A 14,643-nucleotide genomic window follows, 5' to 3' on the forward strand; every position below is an offset into this window, starting at 1 on the left:
TTTTTTTTTGAATGAAATTTTATCCGAGTCTCTGAAAAAGTTTTTTGAGGTGATCACAAAATTGAGGGATTTTGGGGTGCCCGCAAAATGGGGTAGCCTTGATAACCGACCAAAAAAATGGATCTTATTTCTTATCTTGAGGAAATTCAAAATACAAATCAAGTTTTAAGCATCCAACTAAACCAAGGTTCTAATGCTGCTTTAATTGTTTCACCTCAACAATCTCAAATGCAAATATTTTTTTTAGATGGAAAATTACCACAAAATTTTGAAATTAATAAAACAGTCTTAGGAATATACTGGAGTGGTTTTTCAGATGATGTTATCGTGATTGGAAATGACAATGGAGATATTGAATTAAGAAACATTTATGATTTCGAAAAGATTATCAAAAAAATCAATATCACAGGTATTTCTTCATTTAGAGTTTCTTCTCCTATGAGCCCTTGGGGAAAATTTTCCTTATTGGTTGCTACAGAAAAATCGTTATCAATTATCACACCTTTTGTTCCTGATAACTTAACAATTTCTAAACAACATATGATAGAACTCCAAAATGCATCTCCGGAATCTGCTATTTTATCACAAAATATGGATTGTTTTATTGGAGAAGAAGATTCATATACGATTACTCCAGGTCTCGAATTTATTACTCAAGAATCAATATTTCCATTAAGTCATCAATTTGATTCCCAAGTTGTTGATATTGAATGGGACAAAAATTACCTTTATTCGTTACTTGAAAATAACGAACTTTTTTTGCTTAAAATAACAGACGAATTTCCGATGTTCGATTCTGCATCATGTGAGCTTCATTCTGAAGTCATTATGTGTTTATCTCCACCTGTTCCACGAACAATGATTTCCATCAACGAGAACGTTTATCTATCGTCCCAAGAAAATCTTATAAACCTATCAAAATATACTCAAAACGAAGAAAAGATATTATTTAATACATATCATATTAATTCTATTTTAGTTGGTTTTATTGATCATAATCATTTCTTATTTTATGATTTAGATATGAATGTTAATCATATAATTGATATTAGCGCAATGGAAATGAGTGAAATTGAATTAATCAATAAACAGAAAGAACAACAACCAAAAACTTCAAAGGAAGAAATGGTTTTAGTTTCTAATATTGATAATTTAACACAACTCAGAATTGAAGCGCATATTAAAAAAGAACATCTCGAAAAAAGAATTCAAGAACTTAAGAAGAAAGGAGAACAACTCGAAAAGATTCAAAAAGAATGTGAAAATAACTTCAGAAACATCATCGGAAATGAAATAAGACCAGAAATCATTGAGTATATAAAAAAACAAATTTGCGAATCATATAAAATACTTTACAGAATTAATGCAATACAAAAGCCTTTTCTTAATGAAATTGCGAACGAAAAAATCAGATTCGAATTGCTGAAGCAAAAAAGACAAAAACAAAATAAATAATAAATAAAAATCATAAAATAATATATTAATTCTGTTGAATAAAATCGAAATATGAATCCTTTTATTTGAATGAATATTAACTTTTAGAAGAGATATATTTTCTTTGAATCATTATTATTTCTTTGAAGATTTGAATTATTTCCTCTACTAAAGTTAAAAACTTTTTTATTCGAGTTTGGTGGATTTGATGCTATTGATTTTGACACCCATATTGTATAACATATTCTAAGTTCGATATTTATTTGATATAATTATTTTTTGATCAAGAAGACACTTTACATCTTTAATATGTCCAATTGCACAAGCTCTCATCAATAAATTTCTATATCAATCAAATAAATTCCAAATCTTGTTATAATCAAAAAAAAAAAAAAAAGTTTGAACGCATATCACAAACATTTTTTCTTTGAAATAATAATTGAACTATTTCCATATAACCATTAAAACATGCATCCATATAATTTATGAGAAATCCAAATATTTTATTATAACACCAAAATTTCAATATTAACATTATGAAACAAATATAAACACTTACTGAATTGAAATCAATTTCTTTTTGTTCTAAAGGTATTTAACAGTTTCAATTTTACCATTTGCACATGCCCAAGTAAATGCTATTGAAAATAATTTGTATAAATTTCAAAAAGCATAAACAAACAATAAAAGTATAAAATAAATTTAATACCTTTTTGTTCAAGCAGTAAACTGAACAATTTCAGTATTGCCATTTGAAGATGCAATAATAAGCGCTGTTGCATAAAAGTTAATGAAAATAGAAATAATATTTTCGAAGTGAATAATTATTTAAAACAAAAAATAAGTTATAATATTTTGAGCGTTAATTAATGTAATATTACAATTGTACTATATTATCTAATTTTTTCATGTTACATATTTTGGTTTCCATTATTCAAACAAGAATATAATTACATTCTCGAGGATTGTTTAAGTAATGCAAAAATTTGATTTTAGTCATTCACCTTCAAATGTTAACATTCCAAAAAGGTGTTTAATACTGTAAGTGTTGTATCCCAATTTTACATAAATGCTACTTTATGACACTAAAAAAGAATCATGTGAAAAGAAGGTTTAAAAATCAAATTCCAGCAAAATTTTATTATAATATAATTTAAAATTAGGTTGTTGTGGCAATTTTTGGATATTGAATCATTTTCAATCGTTTATCTGATGTCACATATTTTTTAAGCAATGGGAATTCTTGGTTTTGCAAAACTCTTAAAAAAACAATACCCACAAATTTATCATGATATAAACTATCTTCTACAAATGCATGTTCATGAATTATATTTTGATGTTACATCTATAATTATCAATTCGTTTTTTTCATATTATAATACTTCAAATGAAATTCCAAATGACACCCCAAGAGATGCTATTAGGCAAATAGAATTGGTTGTCCAAGCCATAAATCCAAGTGATTTAATTTTTATTTCTTTTGATGGTGAGGAAGCAATATCCAAATTTCTAACAACTCGCGACCGAGGTTATAGTCATATTGAATCATATAAATTAACATCAGAAGTTTTAGTAACATCACTTCAACATCGATGCATCTCATATATTGACGAATATATACAATCCAAAATTGGTACTGATCCTGTGTGGACCAATTGCAAAGTAATTTTTAGTTCACCAACTCTTTCTGGTGAAGCCGAAGACAAGATTTCTTCATTTATTAAATTACAGCGAGAACGATCCAATCCATTAAATCCTAAACGAAGGGTCATTTATTCGAATGACAGTGATGTTGTTCTGTTATCACTTAGTCTTCATGAACCAGATACATATATATTACAATCAAAGCCAACCATCAACATTCCACGAGAAACATCAATGATATTATCTACGCATGAACTTTTTGTCTTATCTATTGGAGAACTTCGCGAATGTCTTGGCAAAAAATTAAATGCGACTGATCCAACATCACTTGAACGTGTTATTGATGATTTTATTGGGTTTACAGGATTAATGAAAAGCGAAGTCATACCACAATTTCCGGATGTTAATCCTACAATTAATAGTATTACTGATATATATATTAATCGTGAAAACAAAGATTTATATCTTGTTGAAAATGGTAAATATAATCGAAGTGTCTTAAAATACATAGCATATGAACTCGTTAAACGATTAGCAAATAGAGCTAATATTACCATCGAAGAATTAACTGAAAAAGAAACAAAAAAATTTTTAGAAAATAAATATGTTAAAACACCATTAAATGAATTAATAATCAAAACTTTGGAAGGAATTGATTTTGTTCTTTGTAGTTATTTCATTGGAATTCCATCATGGGAATGGCAATATCCCGAATTATTTTCTCCGCCATTATGTAGCTTATTAAATTATATAGATACTCATGAATCACATTTCGAAATTGGTGAAATGCCAACTTCACTTTATGGCAAATTTATATCAACTATAAGAACAAGAGTAGATTTACCACCGAAATTATATGAAGTTGCTAATAATGATCCACGAATGACACAATTCTTCCCTATAAACCCTGAGAGACATCCAAGCGGAATTTATATTCTACCAATAATAGATGAAAAAATTACTAAAGCTGTTTATAATGAATATGTCGATACTGTGAAAGATGAGCCTTGGTTAACATGGAAAAGCCAGGGTAATACTTATGTGTTAACAAATAAAGGTAAAATTAATATCGAATATAAAGCAAATGGACCTTGTAAACCGATAATTCCTGAACCTGTAAAAACTAATTTAAGACAAATTATTTCAATTACTTATACACCTTATAATTCATTTATAAAGGAATTTAATAAATATTTTAAATTATATATTCCTTGGACAGTTGCAAATAAAAAATTAAAAATCGGTAAATGGTTTAATGCGATAGAAAAATATATTTTAATTGATAACAAAAATTATTTTGAGAGAAAAAACATTAGCTTACAATTATTATCAAATAAAAGCAAATTAATTACACCTGGTTATACCTTATTATTAAATGGTAAAACATATTATACTAAAGAAGCACTTGATTTAATCATGCAAATGTATAAAGAATACCCGCTTTATATACAAACAAAAATGGATGGAGAATCTCTATCTGAACAACAAAAAATAGAATTGTGTACAATATGGGCAAGAATCGTGAAAAGAATTCCATACTTAGCTTCCGCTTCAACTTTAGCGTTACCTTTGTCGATCATAAGACAAATCGAATCAAGGAAAATTAGAGGAAATTGTCGGATAATGGTTGTGAAAGATTGTTACGCACCAAAAGGAATGTGCGGTACTGTGATTGCTTGTAATGATGAATTGGAATTAGCTTACGTAATAATGGATAATGAATTACCAACAACTACATCATTACATTTCTTGTTGAATAGTAGTCGAGGCTTGATAATTGAATATAAATACATAAGGCCTTTAATAAACTAAGAGTATACAAGAAAATTTACCTTAAAATGTGTGCTGCTAGAGCAATATATTTGAATTAGGCCAAACGAAATCACCAAATAAGAAAAAGTGCGCCGATCATTTTTGCTACAAAAAATCCCTTTGCACAATTGTTTTAAAAATGAAGTACAAAAATCAAGTTGTTGACAAAAAAACAAAATGCAAAGTGGTGAGTCAATCGGGTTCTGAGTTAAATGGAATTTTTGATCAAAAAGATCTCGACTTATTTACATCTTTCCTTTCTTTTATGAAAGATACAATACAAATCATAGCAGAAAACAGTTTCACACAAACTGGCACGGATTTTTATGCATCAATAAATTCATTTAATACTCAATTTAATAATTATTTAGATGATCAACAAACATTATCTTATTTTATTTCTTCCCACACCTCACTGATTTCTAATTTCCTTACAAGCATATTTTCTCAAAATCAAAATATTATAGATATATCAACAGCTTTACAAATCAGCGCAAAAATCATGAGCTCTGGAATAAAAACAGATTCAGCATCTCTTTTTGAAATATGTATGAATCTTCATACTTCACCAGATCAAGAAATTTCATTTCTTGCTCTAAAATGCATTATAAATTCTCTTTCATCCAATTCATATTCTATTCAAATCCTCAAAGAAACAGATTTCATTCCCCAAGAAATAGAAAGGGTATTAAATGGGTTTCTCAATGATGAATGTTTTCATTTTTTCTCGAAGTGTGTTACATTTGATGTGATTACATCAAAGGAACCGTTAATGGCTCTTCTTGAAATTGGTCTTGTTCATTCGCAAAATCCTTATTCATTTAAGATGGTTTCAGATATTCTTCGTAAAAACGATTTAATATCTGAAGCTATTTCACTTGGGCTTCTCGAGAAAATCCGAGAAAATATGGAAACAATGAATCCGATATATTTTAAATCACTTTTATCTATTCTTACATTAGTAGAAATGAGTTCATTAGGTGATATTTTCTATACTTCTTTTCCTTTTTTTGATATTCTTTTTAATATGCTTGATTTGTGTAATGAAAGTGATTTCATTTTAGCTTTAAGGTTTATTTATTTCATTGTGCCAACTTATTGGTACGAGATAACTGTATCTAAAATTGTGGAAAAAGTTGTTTGTATGTTTGAAAACGCTTCTTTTAGTGTATTCGAAGCAATATTCGACTTTCTTACTTTATATTGTCAGAATGCTGATATTGAATCCATTAAAAGAATATTTAATTCACAAACAATGAATATTCTTGCAAAAGCTTATGAATCAGAAAATATCTCTGCTTTTAATCTCCTCTCTGAGCTTTTAGGTACTTTGATTAATATTGATTCTGAGTATTTCAAAATGGTTTTGAGGAATTCAGTTGTGTTGGAATATCTTAGAGAGAAATTATGTTCTGATGTTGGTGAAGTATTATACTCTGTGCACTCTATTTTGGATCATCTTGAATTAGATGATAGCGTTTTATAGAAAATTATAATAAAATAAAAATACATTTTTATTAACACAGAAATTGGTACACTTTAAACCTTGTGAAAGTTCTTTTTAAATAGAATGAATCTCAAAAAATCCTTGTTCTTGTTGATTATCAGAATTACGATTTCGTGTTGGAATATCATATGCTTCATTTGAGTCTTGCTCAATATTAGTTAGCGTGTAAAGAATTGGAACTTCTGTGTTTGAATCAATGTTGAGAATATGGGAAAGAAATTGTCGATCCATTGTTTCATCACTTTGAGATTCTCGATTAAACACGGATAGTGTATTGGAATATCCATTAAATTTCAAATATTCTTTGATTAATTCATTAATAATAAAATTTTCTTGTGTCAATTGATTGCTTGCATTTTTTGTTTGGTCTTCGTGCGTGATCAAATTGAATACTTTTTGTCTCACAGAAGAACTTATTTGATCTAATTTCCCGTTTTGTTCAAGATTTGCAATAATTTCATTATGGAGCTCAGCAAATGTCGTCATTACGTTTAAAATTAAAAAAAAAAATGCCAAATTATTATCATTCAATTTTCACTGTCACTTACTAAGTCGTTTCATAAAAAATATTATAAAATATAACCTTAATGAAATATTGGCTGTAAAACATATACTTTCAAATCTATATTATTATAATAATATAAGATATATCTTTTGATATCAACAAAAATTTAAACGATGATAAAAAAATATTTATTAATTCATATAATCATCATGCAATATTTTTTTCAGTATAGTAATTTTAGGAGATTACAGAAATTCCCCTCTTTATGAATTTTCCATTGTTCAATTTTTCGAAATTCGATCTGATTTCGACCTTACTTTTTCGGGAATCAAAGAATATTCCTATATAGTAATGTTGTATGTTAAATATTTTTATTTTCTAACTCATTATTTTGTATCTATTCTAAAACAATCGAAGATTTTGAATAATTTCATTACTTAATTAAGAAAAGAATTCTTTTACAGTTAATATCGATTCAAAAAATATACAAAACAAAATATTTACAAATATGAAATTGATTTTCGTTGTGATTCTGTTTTTGCTATTCAACATTCCACTCAATGACCTTGTTATCAAGTTTGGCTCTCTCGCCACTGCGATTGAATCCTCTTCCACAATTGCGATACAAAATCTTTGATTTTGCCTTGTCATTTTTGCAATCAACTTCAACATCACTGGGTAAAGTAATTCATTTTCCTCCACTATTTCTTTAATTTTTGGCTTTTCATTTATGAATATTATCACCGAACTTTTCTGATCGTTTTGGGGGGACTCGTTAATTCTTTTCATTTTTCTGAAGACGTCGTTACACGTTGTCACTTTTCTGATCGGCAGTAGCCTTGAGACCGATGTGAACGTTAAGCATTGAAAAGACGTTGTAAACCTCACTTCAATGTTCATTGGGTCACCCCGTGATAACATTTTCTTAAAACGTTCTCTGTTCAAAGGTAATTCATATCGAATTAGGTCCACCCTAAAGTTCTCTTTGGGAACTTTATCTTTGTACCCATAGAATTTTTCAATTTTTGAGAACTTTCCGATCGAAAACTGATAATTTAATTTGTCGCTTAGGCCTAAGTTGGGGAACAGTTTTGGGATTAACTTGATGATATCTTTACATATATAATTTTTAGGTATCCAAAACGGCTCTCTTACCTTTTGATAGAATTGGCAGGTGACTAATTTTAAGTAATGCGACGAATATAATGATAATGAACAAACAGTTACTTTATCTTTCAGTAATTGATACGACAAATTATTTAACGGGAAACAAGAAACAAATGGATAATTTAATGGTAACATCGGCTCATTATTATTTAACAATAAAATTTTACGCGGATGAATATTAACCTCAATCGATATCCTCTTTTGGATGTCATAATACGTGTTCGACAATGACATATTTAAACATATTGGAATCGGCCCATTAAATTTCAAATTGATATTACGAAATGACGTTTCATATATTATTGCTCCGGAGCCTGTTATCTCCTTTCGAAAAGGGCGATGTTGATACCGTTGCTCATAGCCTGTTTCGAAAAATCGTTCGATGTTATTTCCATAAGTTAAACATATGTACGGCGCTTTCTCAGTTGACAAGAAAAATGGGAAATCGTTGAATTCATTTGCATTAAAAACATAGAAATTAGTTATATGACCTTTGATGATATATGTTGATGCTATTGTAGTCAAAGGTAATGGCCCTATGAATTGTGACTTACCCGGTAACTGCGCCCATACATTCATATCTTTGGTTAATTGATATGTTGGGAAAAAACGTAAAATTAAATTAGTAAATGTTTCGGTCGAATTACTCCAATGACATGGTTTAAGTTTTTCATTGCTTAATGGCTTTCCAATCATTTCTTTGCCAATGATAAAACGTGAAAAATATAAATTTGATTGATATGGAATTAAATGATAAGGAATAAAATTGTCAGTGATAACTAAATGATGGCAATCTTTTCGTACGTAAAAGACCATATACGCTACTGCAGAAGTGAAAGTGAATGACTTGAAAAATGATGGCTCTTCATTAGTAGTAGTACCAAACAATCGATAAATAGTGGCTATATCAACTACACGCGTACTTCCATCATTAAAATATATCCATTGTTCTCCTAAATTTACTCGGATAAATGATGTGTAATGCCCAAAAATTGGATTTCCACTATGCGCTGATATTGCATAAAGTTCATATTCAGTTTCATTGTTTGTTTCTTCTGTATAATCCTTTAAATTAATAGTAAAAGGACACTCGAAATGATTACGAAGTTCAATAACCGCATTTTTCTCTGAAATATATTGAAAACGACAAAGGTGAAACACAAAAATTGAAGGGAGCTTTGAAAAAGTGAACGTTTGGTGCGCTTTGATGATGCCAAGTTCGCCTGTGTCATAAGACTCAATCTCTTCCGGTTTAGTAAGAAGATTTAATGATTCGTATAGATTACTGAGACCAGAAATTGGTATTGGAAATGAATAAAATGATTCGATTTTTTCAGTAATGTAATTATGTGATTGATTAGAAATTATATGTTTGGTTAAACCACCAAAAATTTGATTAATGGATGTGGTAAAGGTTTGGCCTAAATCACTTTCAAGTCGTTCTAATATCCCAATTAAAAATTCATTTGCATCATTTTGAACATTGGCTAAATCATTAAATGGACCTAATGCATGGATGAGCGTGTCTAAAGTTGGCGCCTTTGATGATGATTGTAAATCTAAAAATAATTGTTGGAATGCTGCAGGTGCTGATGGAGGATCAGTATAACTATAAATGAGTTGACGAAAAGAGCCTGTATAAAATAAAATTTGTATTATTGTGGCCATATAACATGTTGATCCAGAATTTAATAATCCTAAATATTTATCTTTTCGAGTATAAGGGTAATCATTACATAACTGAATTCCAATAAAAAAATTATTATCAAATTCATTGAGATGAATAGCACAAAATGGTTGAGATTTTGTGAAGTTAGCTCTAGTTGAAATCAATTGTTCCATTGAAATAATATCAATAGAAAATGAAAATATTTCATCTGGTTGCCATTGTGAGGCTGTACAACAATAAATAAATATTGTTGAAATATTACAATTTAAAAAAGCAATAAATTTTTCATCTTCTTGCACAAAAACAGGTGAACATGAATGTCCGTTTTCATTTGGGGTAAGGTTCCACTCAAAATAATTTGGTTCTGTAATCTTTTGTTGGGAAGAACCCAATCCCATCAATACAAAACCTCCTAATAACCAATGAAATGTGATATGAAAACAAGAAAAGTTCAATTAAATTTTTTTTAATAAATTACAACTTCTTCTGTATTAGGATAATAAGCATTTAATATTCCTTCAATTTTTGGATCTAAATCTTCATAATACCCTAACGATTTTTCCAAAAAGTCTGGAAAGATTTGAGTTGTTAAAATTTGATATTCTTCTGATTGATTTTCAGCACCGAATTTTCCGAAAGTTGACAAAATTTTATCAATTAAATCTAAACAATCTTTCATTAATTCAGTATCTCCACATTGAAGAGAAACGAATAAATCAGGAACAGCACTAAGCTTAACAAATTCATTTAATTGGTCTATATTTGCTTTTTCCATTATAGTTATCATAAGTTTAATTAAATCTTCTTTTAAAGATAATGTTCCATCATCCATTATCCACTCCGAAATCTCTGCGAAAACTTCAATGTTAAAATCATATAAAGCTTCATCTGAAGCTATTTTATTATTTATCATAATTAAAGCAGAACCATAAAGTTCTCGATAAGTTTGTTCAGTTAAACTTGAACCATTTCTTCTTAAATATAGAAGTGTTGATTCAATATCAATAATTTGAGCTATTAAAGCTCGATTTTGTTCATCAGAACAATAAATAGAATTTATAAATAATTCAAATGCAGGCCTTAAATTACAATCTTCATCTTCAATCAATGTTATTGTTTCATCTTCATCTCCTTCTTCAAATAATAACATTGTTTCATATACTCGATTATATACTTTTAGTTCAATAAACAAATTTATTTTTTCTTTAAATTTCGTCGTATAAATATCAAAGAAATCAATGATTATATTGTATAAATGACGTTTTGGTACTTCTATAATACGTAAATATAAATTAATTATATCAATTTCTTCTTGTGGATGTACTAAATTTGGTGAAAGAAGAAAATTATTTAATATGTCAATCATAACTTGCTCAATTTTAATATCATCTGTTTCAGAACCATCTCCATTTTCATATTTTTCTTGGATGTTACTGTATAAAAAATTTGCAAAAATTGGCAAAAATGCTTGTTGATAGATGGTATAAATTAAATGAAATTGTAATGTTGAAAGATCTAAAAAAAGAACAATATTATAAATAAAACGTGACCTTGGGATGTTTCCATTGGTTACCGTTGGTTCTGTGAAATCAATAATGATCGATTTTAAAAATGGAAGTAACCCAAAAGATTCATTTAAAAAAAATTCATTTGTTTCTGGTGTTTGACCAATAATACGGTCAATCATTGAAATGATTGATTCGCCAAATTGAGGGAAATTTATAAAGCAAAAACAAAGATCAGAAAAGAAATCTTGTTGAAGAAAAAAATCAATATTAATTTTTCCTTTTTGAGCAAAAAAATTTTGAAATCCATTTAAAATAGTACTCAAAGATTGAATATCTGTTGTTGAAATTGCTCTTTTAAGATCTTCAAAAATTACAGGTTCGATGGTTTTAACTGAGTTAGAATCACTTTCCTCTTCATGTTTTATTTGAGTCAAATATTTAGTAACACTACGAAATCGTCCATTTGAAGAATGAATATGATTTAATTTATAGGACACATGCATTCAAAGAAATTAACGTACTCATGTTATAAAGGATTTACTTTGCAAATAACTCAAAAAGTTGGAAAGTACACGTAAGAATCTAAAAACGCCAACCAGCAAAAAAAATGGATTTGTCCAAACTCATTCAAACTCTAAATGATTGTATTACACCTGAGGAACAAGAAATCACACCTTTGTTAGAAAAAGCAACAGAACTTCTTCAAGACCAACCAAATATAAAAATTTTACATTCACCAATCACAGTTTGTGGAGATATTCATGGTCAATTATTTGATCTTCAAGAGCTGTTTTGCATTGGTGGTGAATGTCCGGATACCAATTACATATTTTTAGGTGATTATGTTGATAGAGGTCATTATTCAGTAGAAACATTTTTATTATTATTATGTTTATATGTTAAGTATCCATCCAGAATGACTCTTTTACGTGGAAATCATGAAGCACGACAAACAACTCAAGCATATGGTTTTTATGATGAATGCATTCAAAAATTTGGCAATGCCAATGTTTGGAAAGCATGTACTGATCTTTTTGATCTCTTTCCTATTGCAGCGGTCATCGATAATGAAATATTTTGTGTTCATGGCGGATTATCGTCTGGCATTAAAACACTTGATGACATCAACAAAATAGACAGAAAATGTGAGCCACCAAGTGCCGGGCCTTATTGTGATCTTCTTTGGAGTGATCCTGATAGTAGCATTGAAGGATTTACGATGAGTCCACGTGGAGCCGGATTTCTTTTTGGTGGTGATGTAGTTAAAGAATTTAATGAACAAAACAAAATTAGTTTTATTTGCCGTGCGCATCAGCTCATGATGGAAGGCTATGATTTGATGTTTGACGAAACATTGGCAACGATTTGGAGTGCCCCAAATTATTGCTATCGGAGTGGTAACGTTGCTGCAATTTTAGAGTTTGACGAAAAGTTAAATAAAACATTCAAAACATTCGAGGCAAGACCAGAAAATGAATGTAAGAGTCAAGGGCAACCACAGCCACTGGAATATTTTTCTTAATAAAAATAAAATCATTTTCATGAAAATTAATTAATTATTAATTTAGTTAATAAATTATTTTTTAGAATTCTATAAAATCTTGATAAATAACATGAAAACTCTAAATCATGAGGAGAAATAGTAAATCATTCTTTGAATATTTTTTGAAATTTGTTCAAAAAAAAATTTAATGAATAATCATTGGATATCCAATCGAAAAATTAGCAAATGAGAAAGTACACCATCGATAGCATTCCCTCATAATTTTCTTTTTAATTTCAAATATATTTCATTTAAATTTTTGTGGAAGCCTTTTTATGCAACAGACAGATTTAGAGCAAAGTGTTAAGGTTTAATTCATTTTTGTTGGCTTGTTTTTTGCATTATGCATAAGCAGAGCTTTTGTCCAGTAAAATTCAAGTCAAATTTTCTCAGTCATTAACAAAGTGACCATGATTAATATTGTTGGTCCAGCAATGAATTTTTTAAACCACCCTAAGTACTAAACTGTGATGAAAGTTTAATTTGTTGCAATAAATTTATTAAATTAGTTGATATTATACATTCAATGTTGATAAATTTTCATATCCATCGCCTCCCTCTTGTTAGCTATACAAAGAATTATTCAAAATTTTCTTAATATGCATAGCAATCGAGAAATTCGAAAATTTGGACAAAAACTGGCCTTTTGAATGCAAACCGTAAATTTTAAAACTGGCCAAATAGCTCATTTTTAATGATGGAATCTAGAGATTTTCAAGGCTTGACAAATATTTCATATGCTCCTTTGTCTGCTGTGGCTTCTAGTTTTAGTGGGTTAACTCCTAAAACTTGTGAAACATCAAATACAATAATCATAAAAAATCTTTCAACTGAGTTTGAAAAATTTTTAAACATATTGAGCTTATTTGGTGAAATTTTTAAGGTCAAATTTAACGCTAACAAGGGTATTGTTTTTGTGATTTTTTATGATTCTCGTCATTCGGAAAAAGCTCAAAGCTCTCTGGACGGATTCGTTTTTGAGTCGATGAGGCTAAAATGTGAATTTGTTCATAAATCTCAAGAATATGATTTTGATCAATTGTCTTTAGATAAATGTCCAAGTTTATATGTTTCATGCTTGGATAAAAAACAGAGTCAGGTGTTGGCACATTTCTCTGTTTCCAAGTTGGCTAGAAATTTTGGTGAGGTAAAGAACATATTTAAATTTGATAATGAGACATTTATCATAGAGTTTTTTGATTTTAGATCAGCTAAAAAAATGTTGTCTAGCAAGTGTGACTTGTTTATTGATTCCGTTCCAATCGTTTGTAATTATTCTCCTGCAATAAATCAAGAAAGAATCAGATTTCAAAATTTAGATGATAATGTAAAGATGATTTATAACATGTTTAGATACCCAAATTGTTGTACGAATGTTTCCCTTCCTTTATCTAAATTAAATAAAATTATATAAAAAATATTTTTTTTAATATATTGTTTTACTGAAAGATCTATTTGCCACAAAATTTAGAAATGCTGAATTTTTGTTATTACCTAGAAAACACACTACTATGAATGTATTTACAACAAGCATATTTAAGATATCGTCGAATTGTGTCTAAGATGATATTTGTTTTTAAATTAAAGATTGGTATTAATTTCACAGTTTGAAGCATTGCTTGTGAAATTTCTAAAAATTCTTTATGCTAAGGTGTCGGCATTAATTAATTAAGTGCTAATTCATTGATGTGCACATTAATTGGTTTTTGACGGCAAATTTGGTTTAATTATTTTGTTAACACGACGATCCTTTTTAATTGAAAATTAGTTATCAATGAATCTCCTTCAAATCGTAAAACCTAAATATATATGTCTTCCGTTTGATTCTCAAGAAAACCTTCTGTTTGAAATAAT

At 28.6% G+C, this 14,643-nt stretch overlaps 1 protein-coding gene across 1 annotated transcript; it reads left to right on the forward strand.

The window, feature by feature from the left end:
* Positions 1–11,853: 11,853 nt before the first annotated feature.
* On the forward strand, positions 11,854–12,768 carry GO595_010993 (serine/threonine-protein phosphatase PP-X isozyme 2; the record flags this gene model as incomplete). Its single annotated transcript, XM_067913734.1, has 1 exon — positions 11,854–12,768. One exon carries the CDS (start codon positions 11,854–11,856, stop codon positions 12,766–12,768), a length of 915 nt encoding a protein of 304 aa, XP_067769731.1.
* Positions 12,769–14,643: the final 1,875 nt, after the last annotated feature.

This window comes from Histomonas meleagridis, assembly GCF_020186115.1.
Source record: "Histomonas meleagridis strain 2922-C6/04-10x chromosome Unknown scaffold_61, whole genome shotgun sequence".
NCBI lineage: Eukaryota > Parabasalia > Tritrichomonadida > Dientamoebidae > Histomonas > Histomonas meleagridis.